Source organism: Misgurnus anguillicaudatus, chromosome 18 (assembly GCF_027580225.2).
Source record: "Misgurnus anguillicaudatus chromosome 18, ASM2758022v2, whole genome shotgun sequence".
Lineage (NCBI taxonomy): Eukaryota > Metazoa > Chordata > Actinopteri > Cypriniformes > Cobitidae > Misgurnus > Misgurnus anguillicaudatus.
The window spans coordinates 2054692-2078969 of record NC_073354.2 but is presented as its reverse complement, the minus strand read 5'-3'; the positions used below and the strand labels follow the sequence as shown (position 1 = coordinate 2078969).

The 24278-nt window shown below is 37.8% G+C and overlaps 2 protein-coding genes across 2 annotated transcripts; one reads left to right on the top strand and one right to left on the bottom strand.

Moving 5' to 3' along the window:
- The first annotated feature begins 267 nt into the window (after positions 1 to 267).
- syt14b (synaptotagmin XIVb) lies at positions 268 to 14842 on the top strand. Its single transcript, XM_073855444.1, is given in 11 exon segments — positions 268 to 506; positions 4384 to 5096; positions 5098 to 5404; positions 5563 to 5637; positions 6200 to 6467; positions 6936 to 7022; positions 10662 to 10845; positions 10931 to 11067; positions 11184 to 11262; positions 14635 to 14775; positions 14777 to 14842. Coding segments are annotated over 10 exon segments (2013 nt in total). The 5' UTR covers positions 268 to 506; positions 4384 to 4427.
- Positions 14843 to 17420: 2578 nt separating this feature from the next.
- On the bottom strand, positions 17421 to 23806 carry kcnk5b (potassium channel, subfamily K, member 5b). Its single transcript, XM_073855504.1, has 5 exons — positions 23140 to 23806; positions 21576 to 21687; positions 19229 to 19395; positions 18933 to 19101; positions 17421 to 18724 (listed from the first exon to the last, which is right to left on the bottom strand). The coding sequence occupies exons 1-5, from the start codon at positions 23323 to 23325 to the stop codon at positions 18051 to 18053; spliced, it is 1308 nt and encodes a 435-aa protein (XP_073711605.1). The 5' UTR covers positions 23326 to 23806; the 3' UTR covers positions 17421 to 18050.
- Between the last annotated feature and the right edge of the window lie 472 nt (positions 23807 to 24278).

Here is a 24278-nt window from a genome sequence, read left to right as displayed (position 1 = left end):
TTTACCAGAATGAATTTACCAGTAAATACAAAATGTGCTGTTCGCACGCGCAGTGAAGTTCAGTCTTTTTACCAGAGAAGATAAGCGGAAGTTACCTCTAAACTGCCGCGCAACAAGCTCAGTGTCGTATTTGTAAACAATGGCGGTAATGACTTCATATCCACAGTCCGTATTTTGTTGTTTTTACTTCTGTGGCAAAGCTGACAGTCGTGCAGTTGCTCATGACCAAACAACATTGCATATATGTTGTTTGCATATACTGCTATATGTGCATATGAATCTTTTGTTGATTGGTTGGTTGCTTTCATTGTTCAAAGTTCACAGAGCATCAATAGATCAGATTTAATAGAATCGTTTTTTTTCTTTGTGTTTCACAGTATCCCCCGAGCTACAAGGCATTCTGTTCTGTATTGCTGTCTTCATGGGCATGACTGAAATCTTTTAGTTACCTCACAGTAAGCTGCCATTTGAGAGCCCAAGTAGTGATCTGCTACCTGGTTTGCAAGGTAAAGATTTTACATACTTTTTACATACGTTTTCTAAATACTTAAAAAATATAAAAGCTTGCATTGGATATTAATAATGTCTTATATGCAAGCTTGTTTAAAGCATATAGTTCTCTCTGATTAGAGAAAGTCAAGTAATGACAAATCTATGGTAACCCATACTTGTAATGTGGCCTCTGCCCGTTCAGTGAATAGTGAACACATGCACGGCAAGTCATGAACACGGCTACTCTCGGGTTACAAGCCCGACTCTCTAGCCATTAGACCACTGCTCACTGCTACCCTAATGATTGATGGACACTACACTGTCAGGAAAAAGGTTTAAAACTGTACTATTTCTGTCACTGGGGGGGTACCCTTAAAGATTCATTTTTGTACCTTCATGGGTATACATCACATTAAAAACCTTTTGGAGTACAATATTATACCCTAAGGACATATTGTGTACCTATTGTGTACAGTAAAGGTACAACATTGTCTTATGTGTTGTATACCTGTAAAGGTACAAAACTGAACCGTAGGGCACCACCTTAGTGACAGAAAAGGTACAGTTTTAAACCTTAATCCTGACAATGCACTATTGGTCATTCTTAGGTTTTCCTAAAATGTGTTATTTTATAAAAAAATTTATGTGCGCTGAAGAATTGTTAAGATTGCTAGATCACCATCTCTTATGAGGTTAACATGAAAAACACTATTTACCTCATATGTGACTGTGAGTAGATCTGAATAGACAAAGTTGTGCTTTAAAGAGCGTAAGTATTTTAAATGATCTTTTGCCTGTCTCCAACGTGTTATATTCTCAGCCATTTGGATAGTGCACTCTTAAAAATGCTGGGCTGTTTACCTAGGCTGGGTAAATATTGGAAAGAACAAACACTCTAAAAATGAATGTGTTAAAAACAACACAATCAGTGTTTTTTTGGGGGGGACAACACACATTGGGCGCTATTTTAACGATCTAAGCGCATTGTCTAAAGCACACGGTGCACGGTATAAATGGGCGTCTTCGAACCCACTTTTGGTAATTTAACAACGTGAAAAATGGTTTGTGCACCGAGCGTACGGTCGAAAAGGGTTGTTCATATTTCATAATGAGTAATGGTGTGTTTTGGGCGTAACGTGCAATAAACCAATGTGAGTCTTATCTCTCATCCCCTTTAAAAGCCAGTTGCGCTGGCGCTATGTCTAATCCCTAGTTAGATGACGGACTTTGTAAACTGAACTACTACGCAGAGGAAGCCAACCCCCAGTTTAAGAATAATGATAAAAAATGTGTTTTTTTATTTTTATTGAATTTTTTTTTATTATTAAAACCTTTAAAAGCTGTTTTCTTTCAGTCATAGAAGTACAAATAGAAGACTTTTAATTGCTGTAAATGTATTGATATCCTACATAATCATTGTAATCTCATTAATTAATTTGCAAATATGCAAGAAAAGGTTTGTACTCTAAAACAAGAGATAAAGAATTTACAAACGTGCAGAGAACCGAAGGGTTTCAGCACTAGAACAGCGCCATGGGATTTTACAAAGCAATACTTAAAATGTTTCTCATCTCACCATATCCACAGGTACAGAGTCATCATATACAATAATTCTGTAGGGTAGCATTTAAAAACAAATTCAAATAGATTTGTTTAAAGCAAAGCATTTATTTACTTACCAGGCTACAGGTGACGCAGCTCTTTGCGCCTTCTAACGTCTCATAATCGGTCCTCATTTATGTCCAAGAGACTCAATAATAATCTTTTACATTTCAATCCTTTATTTTTTCATATTTAAAAGCATTTTTGTGCTGCTGCGCATTCATGTATGTGATAATCAAACTTGTGTTGTCTTCCCGTTTATAGGCACATATAACTAACGCGCTCATTAAATAACAAAAACAATATGGTGCCATTGACTTTAGACTTTAGACCAGGTTTTTGTTGGTCAATGGTGTAGTCTATTTTAGTTGCCTCAAAATAGCAACGCGCCAACAATGCACCTGAACACACCTCGTTTTCAGACCAGAACGCCCATGGGCGCAAAAGTGGGCGCAAATGCATTTGCTATATAAACAACGTGGCGCTAAACGTGAAAATGATAATTGCGCAGGGTTGAAACTAGCAAAAGACACTTGCGTCACTCATTTTGCTGCATTGCCCCGGGTGTAAAGCCCATAATGTGTTGTCCCAAACTAAACACATCTCTGAGTTATTATTGGAGAAACACATTTCTTGTTACTTTAAACACAAATTGTGTTGTAATCACTTTTATTTATTTTAACACAAAATCAACACAAAATGACAAAGTTGTGGCAATACTGGCACCCTTGGTAAATATAAGCAAAGAATGCTGTAAAAAAAGCATTGTTTCTCTTTTTTCTCTTTTTTTTTAAATCACAAAAATCCAATGTTTCATTCATGAAAATATTTGAAAATGGTGGGGGGGGGGTTACATCATACATTTTTTTTCTCAAATAGACGTTAGACACAATTATTGGCACCCCTACATTTAATCCTTTTGCTACCTCCACTTACAAGGACACCAGCTCTGAGTCTTCTTTTATTATGTCTGATGAGGTTGAAGAATTCATGGCAGGTGATTTTAGATTATTCCTCTATACAGATTTTCTCCAGACTCTTCATATGGTGCTGCTCTCTCCTCTTCAGTCATTTTTGTGTGGTTCAGGTCAGGAAACTTGAATAGCCGTGGAAGAACCTTGATTTTGTGCTTAAGGCCCAGTTTTTTGATTGTGGAAAGAGATGTTTATGGTTTAACTATTCCCTTAATGCTGCTTTCTACTTTGTGTAGCTTAACAATCTTCTGCTGAACATCACAACTACAGTTTTTGGTTTTATCCACTGTGATGAATGATTAAGTGGATTTGGGCTTTTTGTTTCTTCATATTTATTCTTCTGTAAAAACTGGAAGTTATAAATGGACAACATCTTGCCATAATCCATGTATATTCGAGAAAAACATATATTTTGTTATGTAATGTCCCCCCCTCACTTTCAATTGTTTTACTTCAATGAAACATTGTATTTTTGTGATTTTTTTTTTAATCCTTATGTGATTTTTTAATTTGGCTTAATTTGGTCATAACTTTTTCTGTTTCAGCAAATGGAATGATTTTGAGCAAATGTAGTGACGAGTATTTTTTTATTTAAGAAAATGCTTTTAAATTTTTCAAAAACTCAACAATATACTGTGGGTAAATTTACTACCCTTCCGTGTAGCCTACCCTGTGGACAAAAAATGACACTAAATTAAACTGCTTAAAAAAATTACCAGATAAATATTTTTCCAATTTTTTGTGTTAATCAACCTCAGTACTGATCAAAACTACCAAATGTTAACAATAAATTCCATGATTTTAACTCTTAAATTGCCAAGTTAATAAGTGGTCTAAGCGATTTAGGGAAAAACACACAAAATGACAGACTTTCACTATAAAAAGTAATTGTGGGACTGGATTTTTTACCCTTTTCACAGTCTTGGGTATGTCAAAGATGAGTGACTTTTTTGGTTACTAACAACATGACAGGGTAGTGAGTTTGTGTTAAATAGCATGACACAAAAATGTGTACAAAATGAATACATCCTTTTTCATAGTGCACAGCTGGTTTAAAAATGTATCCAATGCTAGGTTGTTTCGACCCAACTGCTCGGTTATTACAACCCATGGTTGCTTAACAACAACAACAAAGCAATGGCTAATGTTAAACACAGCGGTGTGTTCTGTTCAGTATTTACCCAGCAACTAGTCAGCTTGCTAGGTTTTAAAACACATTTATATGTTTATGTGTGTTTGTTACAAAGGATGTTTTTATGAAATTAATGTTACAGAGAAATGATCAAATGTAACATTAAAGCTGACTCTTCAACAGAATTTGCACTTAGTTAGCAGACACACATCACAAAGGACAAAGCAATGGCATTTTTCAAGAACTTCCAACAGAGCCTTCCTTCAGTCAGTTCCCTCCTGGACTCCGTCTCAACCACCGTCTCTAGTGCCGTGGACGATTTGTCCTCAGCCGTGAGTGATGTCACCTACACAGTCAGTGATCAACTTACAGAGCAGGTCAATACAATTATCAACAAAGTGCAGACAGAAGATGATGACAAATTCAAAAAAGATGAAGCTGAAGGTTGTTCTGATGACATGCAAAAGGAAAGAAGGAGCCGTAGGATGAAGCAGCAGGAGACAGACGCTTATATTTCAGACCTAGGCACAGATGGAGAAGGACGAAAGAGCAAAAAATCAAAAAAGAACTCTTTGTGGACTCTAGAAGTTGATGAAGAGGAAATAATGAGAGAGAAAGAAAGGCAAGAGGAAGCCAGAAGAGCTGAGGAAGAAGAGTGGGAGTGGTGCTATGCCCCATCTAAAGGTTGGTACCGTAAAAGAAAGGACCCAAACCAGTCACAAAGTGCAGCTCAGTCCACTGACAACCAGAAAGGGAACAGTCATCAAACTTCCAAAGAGGAGCTTGCTGCTCAGGAAGGTGTCGTTTGTAATGAGAAAACTAACAGAGTCCACTTAAGTAATAATCAGGAGGATCAAAACTCTCAAGAAATCCCTGGTGGCCCAAAAACAATGAAAAAAATCATCAAACTCTAAAGAGAATGAAGAACATGAGAATGTCGAGGAGGATAATAGGTCAGAAAGTCCTGGGAGATTGACTCCAGCCACAGGCAGGAGAATAAATGGAAATGAAGAAGATAAAGACGAGACATCATGTCAGGAACATGAAACATCAAGATCTTCACCTAGAAACAAGACAGATAATGGGTATTCATCAAGAGAAAAACTAAAGAAAGACGGTAAAGCTTCCAGTGATGAAGACCAGGAGGAGGACATCAAAGGAAAGATCACAAATTCAAATGCAAAGAAGACCAAGAAAGGTAAAGGTAAGACTGTGTGATAGGCTGGCAGTGGTGTTCTGTATTTCACTTTGTGATTATCTGTATTTTCTCTTGAATTCTCTTTGGTTTTTCCTCTTGCCTTAGGGTATCTGCATTTTTTAACCTTAAGAGCTTTTGTAATGTAAATGTAAATCCTTCCTTAGATGGGGGTTGTCCAGAAAGAAGTTTATCGGGGAGTGACGACGAGGGAAATGGTGGTGAGGCCTCACCTGAGCAATGTAAATATTTTAGGCAAAGGGTTAAAAGAAAAAAAATCATATGCTGCATATTGATGGATTACTCTTGTCTTAAATGATGAACACTATGGGGTGGTTTCCCCAATAAATGTAAGAGCGGTCCAAACTGAAAACAACTTGAACTGACATATCTTAAAATACATCACAACCCTTTGTTTTTACCTCAAAATGCACACAAGTAATGTTTTTAGTAAGGCATGTTCGTTAAAACTAGTTATATTTCATAATTAAACTAATGCCTACACTGAAAAAAAAATGATTCATTGAATTTAATCAATTTTTTAAGGTAAGTGGTTGCAATCAATTTATTTAAGCTACATTTAAACAAAAGTTTTATATTTTATTTTACTTTACTAATCTTTTTTGTTTAAATGTAGCTTGAATGGATTGATTGCAACCACTTACCTTTAAAAAAAATGGATTAAATTCAATGAATCATTTTTTTCAGTGTAGTTCTGGCTAAGACTAATCCCTGTCCGGGAAAAAACCCGTATAACGTTATAATCATAATGTAAACATGTTTTGTTTCTGTCTCAATATCCAGTGAAAAGGAAAAAGGGTTCAAGTTCTCTGAATGAACCTCAGCCTTCACCATACCAAGACAAAGTGGACGTAAAAAAGTGTAGTAAAAAGGACCGCAGTAGCTCAGTGGACACCAATGGAAGTGAGGTTAGTGAATGCAGTGAGGACCCTGAAGACACAGAAAGTTGCCTTAATAAGGATATTGAGGAGGATGCACCCAGTGACAGTACCACTGTTTTGGGGCCGGAGGTGAAGAAGGCGCCCCGCCACTTTCCCCGATGTGTTCTTCTGTGAGAATCGCAGCCCCACTACATGAAAAGTGTTTTCACGTCTCAATGAGATTTGTTTGCTTTAGGTTCACAAGTTGATATTGTGACAAAAATGTAGTAATGTTGTTAGACTTTTTTATCCATATTGTGTTTATGTATGGTAAGCATAAACTGTGTATGTATGGTAATTACACACTAAGATATATTTTCTTTTTGGTCATCTATTTACCTCTCTTTGGCCTTTTGTGTACTAATATTTTTAGTTGGTTTATTAAAATATGATTTCATTTTAACATGAATATCTCATATCACTGATATCATGTCAATTATGAGGAGGACAGTTCAAGGATTCTCATGCTGGTTATTTCTGGACACATTTAAGTTGACCTGTGAGTTTGTCTGTGATTGGTGTCAAATGAAGGCAAATGAATCGCTCATATTTAGATGACACAGGGCTAATTCAACCCCCCAAAAGTTGTGGCTTTGAAGGTATTATAAATGGTCTGTCTTCACAGAAACATTCTGGTTCATGTGTGTAGAACAGAAGGCTTTGGGTGATCATTTAATCAAATTTGTGTATATAGTGCTTTTTTACAATGTTTCATTGTTTCAAACCAGCTTTACATGAAAAAAGAAAACACTATTTTATAGGACTACAGTGAGGAAAATAAGTATTTGAACACCCTGCTATTTTGCAAGTTCTCCCACTTATAAATCATGGAGGGGTCTGAAATTGTCATCGTAGGTGCATGTCCACTGTGAGAGACATAATCTAAAAAAAAATCCAGAAATCACAATGTATGATTTTTTAAACTACTTATTTGTATGATACAGCTGCAAATAAGACTTTGAACACCTGAGAAAATCAATGTTAATATTTGGTACAGTAGCCTTTGTTTGCAATTACAGAGGTCAGACGTTTCCTGTAGTTTTACAGATGGTACTCATCATTCTTCTTCATCCAAACTAACACGCCAAACACATTTAGTGGAATTATGACCAAAACGTTCTATTTTGGTCTCATCTGACCACATGACTTTCTCCCATGACTCCTCTGGATCATCCAAATGGTCATTGGCAAACTTAAGACGGCCTGGACATGTGCTGGTTTAAGCAGGGGCAGAGGTGGAAAGTAACGAATTACATTTACTCACGTTACTGTAATTGAGTAGTTTTTTTGTGTATTTTTACTTTTTTGAGTAGTTTTTAAAATCTGTACTTTTACTTTTACTTAAGTATGTTTTATTTAAAGTATTGTACTTCGCTACATTTTAAATCATATCCGTTACTGAGTAAAAAAATATTTTAAAAAGCAAGGTGATAAAGACGCGCAACGGATGTAAATGGGCGGGGCCCGGGGGAACGCGCAAAAAGAACCATGGAGACGGACGAGACAGGCTCGCGCTAATGCAGACCCGCCTCAGTTCAAATCTTATGAAAGAAACCCCTGGTCATATTTAAGCGACCACTTTCCACTGACGCGAAGCGGGTGTTTCATTTCTATGAAAGGTAGGATTCATGCTCTTAAGTACGAAATTGCACGACGCGTTTTTAATACCATGCGCATTATCTTCCGAGGTCTAGCAGCTTCGCGTCAAGTCAAACATAACTTCAAAACGTCCTCGAATGCGCAGGTCATTAGACATTGCAAAGAGAGAGAGAGAGCACGAGAGAGAGAGAGAGAGAGAGAGAGAGAGAGAGAGAGAGAAGAATAAAGGTCATCAGGTGTCAAATGTATATAGACATGGCACTCATCTCATTATATGCTCATTTAAACTAGATATATAGTTTAATAAAATAATGTATGTTACCAGCAATACATCAATTACAACCTTACAGTGATTGTATTTACAAGCTGCTGACCACCTTCAAAAGTGCATAACTCACATGTAAAAATCATTAAACAATTTCATAAATGTTTCTTACTTTAAAAAAGCTTTTTATTTTATTAACTTTTTGTTATTGCACTTTAATTGTAAAGATGTTCCTACAATTAAAAACAACTAGTTTGAGATGTATATTCCCTCGTCGTTTTTGAACTATACTAGTATCCTCCACCTCTTCCCGCTGTAAAAAAAGTAACTTTTACTCTGAGTAAAGTTAAAATGACTTACTTTTTACTTTTACTTGGGTAGATTTTTAGACAAGTAACTTTACTTTTACTTAAGTAAAATATTATTAAAGTAACTTTACTTTTACTTGAGTACAATGTTTTAGTACTTTTTCCACCTCTGGCCATGCATGATTTCAAACCATGACGTCTGGGAAACAGTGGTCCCAGCTCTTTTCAGGTCATTGACCAGCTCCTCCTGTGTAGTTCTGGGCTGATTTCTCACCTTTCTTAGGATCAGTGAGACCCCACGAGGTGAGATCTTGCATGGAGCCCCAGTCTGAGGGAGATTGACAGTCATGTTTAGCTTCTTCCATTTTCTAATGATTGCTCCAACAGTGGACCTTTTTTCACCAAGCTGCTTGGCAATTTCCCCGTAGCCCTTTCCAGCCTTGTGTAGGTGTACAATTTTGTTTCTAGTGTCTTTGGAGAGCTCTTTGGTCTTGGCCATGTTAGTAGTTGGATTCTTACTGATTGTATGGGGTGGACAGGTGTCTTTATGCAGCTAACAACCTCAAACAGGTCCATCTATTTTAGGGTAATAAATGGAGTGGAGGTGGACATTTTAAAGTCAGATTAACAGGTCTTTGAGGGTCAGAATTCTAGCTGATAGACAGGTTTTAAATGATGACCACCAGCTAAACCAGCACCAAACCAGCATGGGAATTATGCTGGTGGTAACCAGCCAACAAGCACCAAAACAGGTCTTGCTGGTATGCTGTAGGTGATCTAAGAACGAATAAGATTTATTAAGACCTTATAAAGCGAATTGGGGTATATTATTTTCACAGCGTATTTGTTTGTTTTGCATGAAATATTAAACATCAGCACGCTTAAATGAATAAAAAAATCCATTTCCTTTATTTTGAATTATAGGGGCTTTAGCACAGGCTACTTTAAACTACTCTTTGCCAGTGGTCCGGGGGAAAATAATCTTGCTTTTCAAACATTTTACGTTTTTTTGCCACAAGTGCTTGGCTTTTTTTCATTTCTTAGTTATAATGTTCAGAGACTTTTAAGATTTTGTCAGCAGGTTTAAATAAATAGCTGTCGTGGAAGAGCGCTCGCTCTGCAATTGTTTTCGAACATATGCCGAATAATCTGTGCATGAAGTCCACACACTGTAATAACTTGATTCTGATTTGCCAGTGCGACAGCAGGCTTTTGCAGCAAATGTCAAGCGATATAGGGCTTATTCGCAAACACCGGAAGTCACTAACCGCGGCCATCTTGTTGACATGACATCTGTCCTGCCCCTAGCCGTACGTAGATTTGAGTCGAGGGGAGGAGTAGCCTAATGGCTTCATCTCGTCCGTATTAAGAGAAGATGAGCTTGATTATTGTGGAACCATATCAAATAGACCCAGTAGCCTTAAGTAAAGATCCGTCCTTATTGCCAGCCGTAACTTATCCGGATATTTATAACTATATCGTTCATACAGTATCCGCATTCATCATACAAGCACTGAAGGGCCGTTCACATTATAACGATAACTATATTAGCGTCCACATCACCAAACAATACATGTCACAAGGTGACGATCTTTAGGGGCGGAACCAAAAGTTGGGAATTTTGGTTCCGCCCGGAAGTGTTCCACCCGGACCGGAAAGAGAGAACACCGGAGAGAAGGAAAATCTGCAAATTGAGCACAGCTGTGTCTAGTTAAGAACAGCGGTCGGCGATTGGAGGATGCGCCAAACCAAACGGTATTTAAGATCAACTTTAATCACAGTTGGTGTGCTCTTTGTGACTGTTGGGCGTTGTGACTGTTGGCATTGTGTAGGTTCACTCGACGCGCTACTGGCGGCGGTCGGATTCTCTCTCTCAAATTGTAACAGACTTTAGAAGTAAGTGCAAACCTTAAAGGTTGAAAGACGAACGTAAACAATGCAATTGAAGACACATTAAGAGGAGAAGAAACGGAGTTGTGTGAGTACTAACTGTGGAGAAGTTATAGAAGTGTTTGGAAGAGACGTACTGTTGCAGTATTGATGTTGCTGGTCGAAGGGAACGGAGAAAAAGGAGAGAGAAAAACACTTTGAATTGACGAGTGAGTAACCGTATTGCTGAACAGCCACTGTGTATTTACTAACCTGTCTTCTAGTAAACCCCTCCGGGAAAAGGAGAGCGGCCCTACCCCTAGGGAAGCGTGGTGGGTGAGCCGAGGAGATTCTTTGGTCGAAGCCAGCCACAGTGACGAGACCACCACTAAGGCCGCGAGATCCATCGCTAATCGGACTCGGGCAAAGTGGGCAAAGACGGGCGTCCTTTGTGTGTACACGATTGTGGTGGGTGAGTCTTTGTGCTGCGGAAACTTTCACTATAGCGTGGTGCTGTGTATTCTGCTGTGTATTGCTGTGTGTGTCTTGTCAGACAAACCTCACCTTCATACACTTTGTCTGGGAGAACGAAGAGACTGTCGGCCCTGGTGAAACCCTATTATACTGTACGTGTGAGTGTGCTTCTAGCTACGAGCGACGGAGTGGTGCCCTGAAACGAGTCCCGTCGAGGCATTTGGGGGTCGTGAAGAGCGGCGGTGAAAAGCTGGGAAACTAGTGGATACGTGAGTACAACTAGAGAATGCTATTGTGGATATTCTGATTCTACGAAATACTTACTGCTGCAGAGAACGTGGTGTAGGAAATCCCGCCTGTCCCGAGGTCCCTACAAAAGGGCGCCCCTGTCCGGTGGAAGATCGCCTAACGGTGACGTGAGAGGGCAGCGCTCGGCCTTGGTGTGACGGTGCGACGAGTACACCCCTCTGTGACCAACACGCTCGTCGAGAGGGTCCGCCCCCGACGTTATATGGAAAACTGCATGTCCCACCTGATCAAATTGCAAGTATCGTAAGTCCGCCGTGCTTACCTTGTGCAACTAAATAACCCCCCAGGACTGTGGCTTAAATTCGAACAGGAGGGCACCGCATCCAGCTGTTGTCTGTGGAGAGAGAAGGAGAGAAAGTGAACGCCAGAGAAACGAACCGACCAAACTTCATACTTACCGTAGGCTGTATGCAGCAAAGAGGTGAGAGAGCCAAGTGGAATTAACTGTGTCTTGTGTCCCAGCTGCTGTCTGTGGAGAGAGAGAAAGTGAACGCCAGAGAAAACGAACCGAACAAACCTCATACTTACCGTAGGCTTTATGCAGCGAAGAGGTGAGAGAGCCAAGTGAAATTAACTGTGTCTTGTGTCCCAGCTGCTGTCTGTGGAGAGAGAAAGAGAGAAAGTGAACGCCAGAGGAAACGAACCGAACAAACCTCATACTTACCGTAGGCTGTATGCAGCGAAGAGGTGAGAGAGTCAAGTTGAATTAACTGTGTCTTGTGTCCCAGCTGCTGTCTGTGGAGAGAGAAAGAGAGGAAGTGAACACCAGGGGACACGAACGGAAAAAGGTACGCAAGCAGTGAAGAGTCCATTCACCAGTCTTACAAATATTTATTCTGCCTCCAGGAAGAAGGAGGGCGCCACGGCTAGCAGGGACCAGGTCGGAGCCTGACGTTCCCTTTCCCCGGCTTACGGGGGTTTACATCTCCGCTGCCCCTTGCCCCTGTCTGGCCAAGCACTACAGACCCCCTGGAGGGAAGAGTCAGAGGAACATTTAGTTTTAAATTGCCCTTTCCCCAATTCCCCATTCTTTTTAAATATTTAATAAATAAAGATTGTTTTAAATTTTACCTGCTCTCGTTGTTGTCTGGTCATTGGGTTGGCTTTTGGGGACCTCCTCGAGGTGGAAGTTGAGAAGGGGCGTGGCTTTAGTCAAAGCACAGCCAGCCCCTGGGCGTGACATACGTTTATGCTAATTCGCTCACGGCACTCGCGCAAATCACTTGCCTTTAATATTGCTTGTAATAAAAACTTTTGCAGATGTCCTCAACACGCTGCGTTTCGCGTACATCTAAACAGTGAATCTAGTTTGTGTAATCTCTTACCTTTTGGCATAACAGTTAGTTAATGTAATAGATTAAAAAGCATTACGTAGTCAATTTTCACAGCAACTGGAGGTAATCTAATGTTATAGACCTCAGCAATGAGCTTCACTGTCATTTTAAGTGTTCGTGCACTTGAAGTTCAAATAGATTTTAATGCTATCAATGGTTTATCCTTCATCAGGTGGGAAAATCGCTCAGAAAGTGATCCCAATGATGTCGTTCATTGTATCTGTATCGTTATAGTTTTGGTGTGAGCTCCGCTATTCTGTTTAATATAAAACGATTTTCAAAACTATATTTTTTATAGTTATCGTTATAATGTGAACGGCCCTTAATTCCCTACCTAGTATCAATGCCAGACCTATTATTATGTTCGTTATTAATACTAATTTAATAACAGTCTCAATTTATGGCAGCTTATTTGAAAGAGCAGTTTCAGCCACTGCTTACAGCTAACCATATGTGATCAAATGATGGGGACAGACTTTGCTGTGAGGCATATATCCCTAACGTTACCTGTGGTAAAATGATGGGGACAGACTTTGCAGTTGGGAGTCTCTCCTTCGCTGGTTCAACTCATCTGTCTCCTTCCTTTCATGTTTCCTGACAGTCGGTATCGCATAAAAACTAATTCCGGTGTTCTTTTTGCTGTTGTTAGAACATCCGTGTTTTACACCACACACCATTGCGCGGTTTTAAAAAAATGACACCGATAATACCATGCATAATACCCACGCTGCCTCGCTTGTCAATTGACAGACTGACAGTTCTACGTCAACAATATGGCCGCAGCGAACATTGATGACGTAGATCGAATAACCCCTATAGTGGTGATATAAGCATAATGTTAGTGACTGCAGCTATAACTTCACAATGCCGTTACAGAGATTAAATATTTTGTGAAATCTAAATGGAGAAGCAGAGGCAATCAGGTAGATAGGCATGCAAAGGCAGAACCAGAGTATGAACATTAGGCCAAACCGGAGCAGAGAATAAAGCAAATTGATATTAGCATGGAGCATGGGTCTTCCACGGGTCTTTCACGGGGTCCGGGGATCCTTGGGGGTCTGTAGTTGTATTACTGAGGGGAAAGTGTTTGAATGCAAATTTATTATTTTTATTTTTTTTGTAAAAATTTAAATGCATCAAACAGAATTAAATTAAATTAAAACCTTAAATAAAGATGATAACGTTCCCCTGATAAAATATATTCAGTTCAATTAAAATGTAATGTAGTATGTCAAAAATTATTCTTTATAAGAGTTAACTCAAGAATGAAAAACTTGTCATTAATTACTCACTCTTATGTGGTTCCACACCCGTAAGACCTTTGTTCATCAAATAAAGATATTTTTGATTAAATCCGAGAGCTTTCTGAGCCCCCGATTGACACATCTCCATGTTCAAGGTTTAGAAAGGCAAAAAACTCATAAGACTAGATTTGTCACTGTAAAAAAATTGGCAGGATGCTACACATACTAAAAGATGTGATACTGTTTTATTTGAAATAAAAGAAATATATCCCTTATGTGTCGTTGGGGGTATTTTCATTCATTAGGGTCTTTTTTAGTCTTAATTTGGCCACATCTTTCTCTGTTACAGCAAGTGGAAATTTTTCAAACACTCAACAATACACTGTGGGCAAATGTAAAAATGTTATGAAAACATCCACTAAATTAAACGGCTGTAAAAATGTATCAGATTAATATTTTTTCCCAATTTTTGCATAAATCTGTTGATCAACCTCAGTCCTGATCAAAACCACCAAATCTTTACAAACATTTCATGACTTTAACTATTTAATTGCCAAGTTCATCACTGATTTGGGGGAAAAACACAAAATGACCCATTTTCAATATAAAAGTGATTGTGGATGGATTTTTTAAAACCTTTTTCACAGTCTTGGGCATGTCAAAGATTTGTAACATTGGCTTTAATGTATTTTTAGTTTTTGTATTTTTCAAATTCAGATCCCCTGCCTTTAATCACATGACATATGCAGCATGCAGCTGTGAAATAAAGGGATTCAACCCTTATCTTTATGCATTTGACGACTTTGTGGATAAGCTTATCATCACCACCAGGTGGTGCTGACTCACTCTCTTTTCTTCCATTTCATCAAACATCGATGTGAAGCTCATACTGCTAGACTCCAAAGAGAAGGACATATCCTCAACCCAAAAATGAAGCATTTGTTTTTCAAGTGGCGCTGTTTCAGCTGTTTGATGTTATAATGTAGGTATCTGTGTACAGTCGACAGAGCAGCATGAAGAGAAGAAAGCCAATGGGTTCAATTGGGTTGGGATATGCTGGCCCTCAACATCACCACAGAGAAGCAGGAGGGACAGCACATCTAACACACCATCTTGGACTCATTGGCAGGACAGTGATAACACTGTGAAGCACATTTGCACATGTGGGATTTACTAGGATGAAAGTAGTTGGAAGAATGTTGCTGACTGTCACAATCATATGAAAGATGTTACTGACCAGCTGCCTCATAACCAAGTGGCTTTTTACCATTTTTTGTTCACAATAAAATGTAATTGCTGTTGTGTTTGCAGATGCTTTAGACCGGTTTTACATTGAATTGCATTACTGGAAAGCAGCATTCACACTGCCCACCTAAGTAGAGAGATGTTGCATGCAACTGCAAGGACTGTGATGTGCTCAGAAGCAGAAAAATGCTCTTTAAATGTAGCATTATATAGGTTTTTATGAAGCAACATAGAATATTGGCTCCATTGTTTTATTTCTGTTGGGTCATATGCAAGTCTACTTAAACCACTTAAAAGCAAGCAGCATCTTTTGTTCAGTAAATTTGACTGACCAGAGCTCTGTTGCAGTCCGTTATAGAAATAAAGAAATTTTGCAAAAGTCTTAAGCCACCATGCCAGAATTAGATGTGTTGTTTTTGCAATGTTATAGTGATGATATATTATCGTTTCTCTGTCTCTTTAATAGAATATATCCAGAAAATGTGTATGTAGCATTAAAAACTGTATAAAAATGTAAACGGATGTGTCAAGTTTTTAGGGTAAACTCCCCTTCCACTTGAGCAGTAGCAGGAAACTGCATGATCTCTTAAATCTATAAATAAAATTAAATCCTCATTTCTAATTTTAAAGAAGTTAGTCTTTTTACTGCATTCTGCTCAAAATGTGTCACACATGTGAGGTCACACTAAACACTGACGATGCCTTAAGAAGACATTTAGGGGCGGTTTCCCGGACAGGGATTAGATTAGTCCTAGATTTAAACACTTTTAAGAGCTCTCCAAACTGAAAACAACTTTCACTTACAGATCTTAAAATACATCAGGGCCCTTTGTTTTACTTCAAGATGCACACAGGTAATGTTTTTAGTAAGGCATGTTGTTTAAAACTAGTTATATTTCCTAATTAAACTAAGGCCTAGTCCTGGATTAAGCTAATCCTGGTCCGGGAAACCGCCCCATTGTCCTGGAAATTTAATTTTTTTGTACTTATTTTCTGTTTGTACTTGATTCTTTTATATTCCAAGTAATGGTCAGACGCCTTGTTTTTATATAAGTTTTATGTTATGTTTTTGGACATTATAATCCATTATATATATTATAATAGCTTACTCTTACATATTGTGCCTTTAAAAATATTCCAATCCTAAACTAGGAACTACAGGGGCCTGTACAATGAAAATGGTTAAACAAACTCAGGGTTACAGGATTAGTTTCAAGTTGACAAAACCAAGCCAATGTCAACAGGCCGTTGGTAGTGTTGTAGTCAAGACCACCTAAACCGAGACAAAGTCATGATCAAGACAGGCCGAGACCAAGTCAAGACCAAGACCAGTGCAAGTCACTGCATATAATTAGACACTTCTTGTCTGTGTGTGTGTGTGTGTGTGTGTGCGCCATCAGAGAAGTTGATAAAATAATCAAAGGCATTGCAGATATGTGGGAATTTATCTTTGTATATAAGCAAATAGAGGTGAACAAACACTAAAGAGCTGAAATCAACTTAACCATTTATTGTGAACTGTCTTTCCATGGCTTGCCATCCACTTAACACAATGCAGGTGTTTTTAGTAATAAAATTAGAAAAACTGTCATTGGGAGAAACTTAAACAATGCTTAAACAATGCCAACATCATATGCCAAACCTGAATAAACTGCATAACATTAATGATAAAAAATAAATTTGTGATGTGCCATCAGTTGTGGTCTTGACCGGTTTTAAAAATTCCGAGTCCTCTTTGTCCGAGACGAGAACGAGTAAAAATGCGGTCGATTCCAAGACGAGACCAAGACCTTAAAAAAGTGGTCTCGAGAACTACAACACTAGCCGTTGGTACAAGCTATTTTCATGGTACCTAAAACCCAGGATTTGCACAAACTAATCCTAAACTTAACTGGCTAACCAACTAAACTGGCTTCATGGTATAGGCCCCAGGGGCCCGTACCATGAAAATGGTTAAACAAACTCAGGGTTACAGGATTAGTTTCAGGTTGACAAAACCAAGCCAATGTGCAGGCCTTGTTGGTAAAAGCTATTTTCATGGTACCCAAAACCCAGGATTTGCACAAACTAATCCTAAACAAAGCTGGCTAACCAACTAAACCAGCTTCATGGTATAGGCCCCAGGTGTTTAGTCATCATTATCTAAACATTGTGCAGAACCAATGGACAAGATGTGGTTTATCAACTTCAGTCTGAAAACAGCAGATAAGAGCAATATGTGGAAAAATACTTTTTATCATCAAAACTAGGATAGAACATACAACAAAAAACAAAACAATCCAAAGACAAATTTCATGAACAAAATCACACAATTAGACAGATGTTTGCCTGCCTTATAACAAAAGTTGGTAATTTTATGAAAGCCTGAGAATGCCCTACCTTTCAAAAGTTGAGCTGACTAAACAATTGTTATTAAACTACCAACAATAGGATGTGCTTAGTTTGATGAATAAATGGGAATATTATCAACTGTGATCTTTAACATATTTCCTTTCTTTAAGACATTGCATAACAAAACTGCATGCTGTTTAAAGCTATTTATTCAAGAACAGTTTGCGTACATTATATACTGTGCAGTATGCAGTACAACATGCCATTGTAAACAGCCAGAGATTTCTTCTAGCAGACATTTATTTAGAGAAATGATCTGACCGAATGAAAAAGTATGAACCCAGTGACTGCAACATCTGTGAAGGTCCAGGCATGGGAGGAAATGCATTTCATTTCCTTTGCCAACGCTCACATACTTATCTTCGACACACACTGATTGTAATACCCTGTGTGTTACCTAAACGTTTTCTATTCTGTGAACCGAATCCCTTTAGTGTCTCATAAACTGCAGTCAAACTTTGCAGCTTTACTTACAGTAGGAAAAGGAAACATCTGTATGAAGACTTGGCAAAAACTTCTTTGGTCTTGGAGTCATATTCCTAGTCTTATAGCACCGGCTTTAGCCCCTTCAGATCTTTAGTTCAGCCATAATGATCTGCACAATTCATGGTTTCCAGCATTCGTGATATGCAGAACGTAACTGTAGAAAGATGTTTTAAATCAGATAGTCTCTACTTCAACCAGCACTTTTTCTCCTTTCTGATATTTGGTCTTCTGGTACTTTATAGACGGAAAACCTTGAGTCAACATTATTGGTAATATTGGGGTTTTGTGTAGGACTTTGAAAGACTGGTGGGTCTATCGTACAGCAAAAATCTTTATGGGTTTCCTTTGGCAGTTTCTGTTCCTCTTGATTTTTGTTGAGATCTTCTGTTGACTTATCAGATGTGATCATGCACATGTTCGCACTGACGCTAAACCTTCGTTTCAGACGGGGAGAGTGTTCGAGTGGGATCACAAGACCGTTCAGAATGTCACTGCAGCTTTTGGATCGTGCCAGTTCTGGTTCCTCTGTGCCAGATGTATTTCTCCTCCTCTTCTCATTTGCTCTAATAGATTGGATGACATCGCTGTAGTCCTCAGCCTTTTCAGACATAAACTTAAAGATGTCAATGACGCCAGAGAGAGGTGGTGGCTTTGGAGATTTTTTTAATAATGGTTTGGTTTCAGGACAGTCATCAATGGAAAGTCTGTGACGTCTCAATCTCCTTTTTTTGAGGACTTTATGAGCCTCCACCACCATATGCACATTCCAGCTGAAAAACAGAGACAACCAGGCAAGACCCATGCAAATCCACAGCTGCACAAAGAATCTGTAAAGAGCCGGGTAGTCCATATCTGGGTTCACACCTGTATGATAACACAACAATGTTTGTCAATCTTTTTCCACTAAAGAGAGCAGGTATCCTATTAAGAATGTTATATTATCATCAATATTTTTATTATTATTATAATCTCAGGGATTTGTTCTTAAGCAAAAAAATAAAATAAAAATAAAATAAATAAAATAAAAACACTCTAAAACAAACTAGATTTAAATTGAATGTGATCTAGATACCTGCTACATAGTCTCCAAAACCTACAGTGGTCATGGTGGTATAAGAAAAATAGAGGCCTTCCAAGTATGTCCATTGCTCACAGGCCATAAACACAAATGATGGGATGATCAGGTGAACCAGGAAACCCCATAAAAGGAATACAGCTGTGCAAATGAACTGAACCTTTCTCTATAATAAATGGAAAAAAATATTGGTTTATTTGGTAAATGAAAAAATAAGAGATCCTAATGTGAAGTAATTTGCTTGGATATGTTGAAAATATTGGGTTAAAATAACATGAGTGTCACATTTTTACCGCAGTGAGGCCTTTGTGGAGAAGAACCTGACTTAGACGCTTTGCTCTGTCGCTAAAGACGGTACCCATCTCACTTATCCACGTGAGACACAAAGGAATGCCGCAAAGGCCATAAAGAATACAAAACACACGACCTCCGGCAGTCTTCGGAGCAACATTACCATAACCTGCAATCATTAAGCAAACAGTTTAGTTTAAAACATTTTCATTCCGTCCACAGCCAGATCTTTATTGAGATATACAGTAATACCATGCTACAGTTTATGATGTCAACAAAAGGTTTTAGGTTTTGTCAGCTCTTTCACTGTAAATGTTTATTTTAAGAAGACAATTGGGGTTTTATCTTCTATTTGTGCTTAATAGCTGGAAAATGTATGATGGTTCTCTCACAGCATTTCTTAACAATATTCCTATAAAGCGTTACAATACTAAAAGCCTTCAAGTCTACATACAGTACATTTCTATGGAAGTGGTTCTCAAACTTTTCAGTGTGAATAACCTCCCCTCCCCAAAGGGTGCATTTATTCCGACCCCCCACCTCCCAAAGAAAATTTATGACAGAAAACAATCTGGTAACACTTTACAATAAGGTTCATTAGTTAACATGAACTAATCATGAACTGATAAAGCATTTAATAATTTTTGTTAATGTTAAATTCAACAATTACTAATACTTTATTAAAATCGTGTTAATGTTAGTTAATGCACTGTGAACTAACATGAACAAACAATAACAAAGATTAATAATTACTGAAACAAATGTTTTGCTCATGGTTTGTTCATGTTAGGTAATACATTAACTAATGAACCTTATTGTAAAGTGTTACCAACAATCTCAAAAATCCCAAAAGCTAAAGGGCACTCTTGTGCAGAAACTTAATATGTGCCACAGAAAAAACATTTACACTAGGGCTGCATAACTATTAATAGCAACTAATCTATTGCAGAATAAAAGTTTTTGTTTACATTATGTGTGTATAATAATCATGTATATATAAATACACATATACATGTATAATGTAAAGAAATTTTTTAAATTAAATACATAAAATACATTTTCTACACAAACAATATATGAAGAGTTTGGTTCCAAAACTCGATAAACTTTTTTTTTTTTTTTTTTTAAACAAGTTATCGCCAAAATCAGTATTGTATCAGGTCAGTATTTAAAAGTAAATTCTTAATTTGACACAAAATACAATATCCGCTGTGTTATTCATTCATTAATTCATTGCATTGTAAACAATAATGGCAGCACACTGAATACACGAAATCCTAGTATTCCTCATCTTGTACTTCATGATCAATAAGCAAACAAGCAAAAACAAAATAATACTTTGATGGCATTGATAAACCTGTGGTGGTTTTCTGTGATGGGAAAGAAACGTAAGCCATCAACATCTAATAATTTAAGCGAGAGGCACTTGGGAGACGGAAAAATGCTGGTTGCTTGTTCTCTCCACAGCATCAAGCTTCTGTCATGCTAACACATTGATCTTATCTTATGAAAAACTTTCCATTATTTTACGCAAAGTCAACATAAATCGAGCAAGACCAAAATATTTTACAGCTGATCGGTGTGAAAAAAGTTCAGCGACGACGATGTCCCAAGTATAACTGCAGGAATGTGTTCTTAAAATGTGTTTTGGTTAATGCCATTTATATTTATTTTTTTAATCAGTGTACACCATTAGTCAACTAAATGAATATAACATGGCAAATATTAATGCACATTTATATATTGACTCAATAGATTTAAAGCATTTTGAAAAAAAAGTCATGGATTTATTGCATTTTCTGGAAAAATGTATCAGTTTTTATAATAAATCTTTGAAAATCAAATGGATTTGCATTTTTTATGTTTTTATAACCTAAAGATGTTATGTGAAAGTTTGTAACAGAAAATAGTGTTTTTCATCTTGTCACTTTCTTGGAACAGAAAAGAGCAAAATGACAAAGATAAAATTGTGAAAAGACGTAGCCCAACAAAGCTTAAGGGGTGGTTTCCCAGACAATGATTAGCTTAAGCCAGGACTAGACCTTAGTTTAATTAAAAATAATAACTAGTTTTAAAAAGCATGCCTTGTTTGCATGCAAGTTGTTTTCAGTTTGGACAGCTCTTACATTTATTTCAGTCTAGAACTAGTTTAATCCCTGTCCGGGAAACCGCCCCTAGATGTTTCTTTATAAAAAAAATCTGGATATACATTTTAGGAAAGGGGTCCCTCGCTAAAGGTTCATCATATGTGGGGGGTCCCTGCCATCAGTTTGAAAACCCCTGTTGTGATGCACTGTAATTCACTTTGAATAAAAGCATCTGCCAAATGCAAAAATGTAAATGATCTACCTATGGTAGTAATGACAGTGGCAGCAAAAATAACAGCATTCTCCCATTTCCAGATGTTGAATTGTTTTTCTCCTGTTATGGTCACACCTAATCCAGCCGCCTTAGCCACAACCTGATGGTGAAACAAAATGATATTTTGACTATAAATACAAAAGACTAAAAACGTATCATCAACTAAGTATGAAAAAACAAAGATTGCTATGAGAAACACATATGTCTGCTGTTTGTATAAACAAAATAGTCTTACTCCTCTTAAAACTAAAACTCATATTGGTTGTGTAAATAAACAGATCAGACAGTCATAACAGCAGGAAAGTATACAGTTTTGTTTTAGATATACTGTAAGCAAACCTTCATAAACTACAAGTTTGCGTGATTGCAATCAGCTTGAATGTCTGCAGACAGTAAACATATTAAACACCCAAATTGCCCACCAAGCAAACAAACACACACAAACACACCCCAAACCTAAACTAACTTGGCTAAATAAATACGTGACTGTAGGACTTCCAGTTTACTTCGACACTCAAGTTACTGTTCTGTCCATAACATATATAAAGGTATTTTACAGTATCTTAACACATGTTTATGGTGTTTATGATCTTCCAGGCATCATCAAACATGCTGTGAAAACCGGAGGAACTGGGTCTTTTTAACATGACCCCAACCATCAAAACTAGTAGAACGTGTGTGCTTTGTGCTCAATACATAATCCACGTGGACGCGCCTTTTCGTACCAAGAAGTTTCGTTAAAAAAACAAGTCTGTATTGAGTGTGTGTGAATTTGATCAGGTACAAAATGTAAAAACCACATTCCTAAGACCGGCGTTGCCACTTATTAACCAGCTAAGCAAACAAACACACCCAAAACCCAGACTAATTAGCCAAACCTAGGACGTCATTTCGATACGTTAATAATGTTGTGTCTGTATTATAACTTAAATGTATTTCATAACAAACCACGTGATTATGACATCTAGCTAAAATGCTGATATCACACATGGCGAAAGCGTGAGAAATAGGGTTTCTTTATTACATTTTTACATGACCCACAACAAACAGAACTATTGGAGAACGATGATCTAAACTCTCATTAAATAATCCACGTGGATTTTAATAACCGCGTCTGTGTTGTGTGTGTGTTTTATCAGATATAACGTTAAATGGCACATTTCTTATGCTGGCTTGCACACTTTTATTGCCCCCGAGGGAAAAGCCCGCAAAAATAGAACAATGGCTTTTGCGAATATTAGGATCATAAAGCCAGACACATTTTGATACACAAGATATGCTTTTAAGGGTTAACTTAAACATAGAAAGCTCGCATAAGTTGCGTGTAAGTGTACCGTTAAACAGCCCGTATTTACTTTGCTTATTTCACATAGTCATTTACTCAAAGAAGTTACCCGCATTATAGCAACACGTATTAGCTACATCAGCTCGATTCAATGTTTAGTAAACACACTTCACAACTTTCCAGTAGCACGAGTTTCTGGCTATTTTAACCCCCAAAAATCCACCCATCGCAGTTTTGCGTTTTAATAGTACCTTAAATATAGATTACCTTGGTGATCTCGTCCAAATCATCCTTTTTTAAGCAAGGATACTTCTTTAATATATCGGCCATTTGGGTTTTATAATCTTCTAAAGCTGATTTCCAGTTTGGTTCCTCGAGTATCTGAAATATCGCAGCTCCGATAGACAAGTAAAAAATGATGATTGAAGTCAAGATAGGTCCTTTATCTGCCATAATATCAAAGTAAATCCACCAATGTGCTTAGTTAAGTTCAGCCTAAACAATGTTGAACTTCCCAAGTTGTTGGTTGGCGTGCCATACACGTAATGGTGACGAGAGTGACGAGGAAGTGGTATCTTGCCACGCGGACACGCCTGTAGGTGAACCCTACTAGTAACATTGAGTGTTTTTGCAAACTGCACATTTTTAAGATTTGTATTTTTTGTCTTTGCATAGTGTACTGTAGTCATATGAAGTCGTCATAGAAAGTACTGAAACGCTTATTCCTCTAAAATGTAAACATTGCTATATGCCTTTCTCAGAGGTGCCAAGGGAGCTTCTGTTGTCTCAAAATATAAATGTGCACCTCTGTTAAACACAGGGCCCTCACACTCATTTCTGTCTTTTCTCACGCACTCCAGCCACACATTGTATTTCTCAGACAGAAAAACTATTTATCATATATTTAATATGCCGCAACGCCGCTCTCTCTATGGATTCGGAACCGGGCAGAAATCAAGCGCGTCTAGAGTTTGAGCCTGCGACTTATCAGCCAATCAAAAAGAGAAAGAGGCTCCATAATAGCCAATCAGAAAATAGCACTATTGTATCTGGGTAAGATTTAACGCAGCAACCAATGAAAAAACCATATGCTGGAATTGTTGTTCACTGTCATTCTCGTTCACTCACAGAGAAAACCACGATCTCATGTTTTACAAATTCACAACTTCTTTGACACAAACAATGACAACTTAACTACTGTTAGATAATGTTTCCCAGATAATTAAGCATCAGTTTTTCATGAGTGTCTGTAACTTAGCCAACAGTTTTACAGCCTGTTCACTGATGACACCTGCTCAGAACAAGTAGTCTGGGCCTAGTTATATTTTCGTTATCACACGAGGACTGACATTTTGTCACAGTAAACATCTCTTTCTTCAAATAGGCTTAATAATAGTAGCAACTGC

Coding starts and splice junctions, on each gene's coding strand:
- kcnk5b (XM_073855504.1), bottom strand. CDS start 23,325: ATGGCAGATAAAGGACCTATCTTGACTTCAATCATCATTTTTTACTTG. Junction 21,688..23,139: donor ATTTGGACGAGATCACCAAG/GTAATCTATATT, acceptor TTTCACCATCAG/GTTGTGGCTAAGGCGGCTGG. Junction 18,725..18,932: donor TTTTGGAGACTATGTAGCAG/GTATCTAGATCA, acceptor GTTATCATACAG/GTGTGAACCCAGATATGGAC.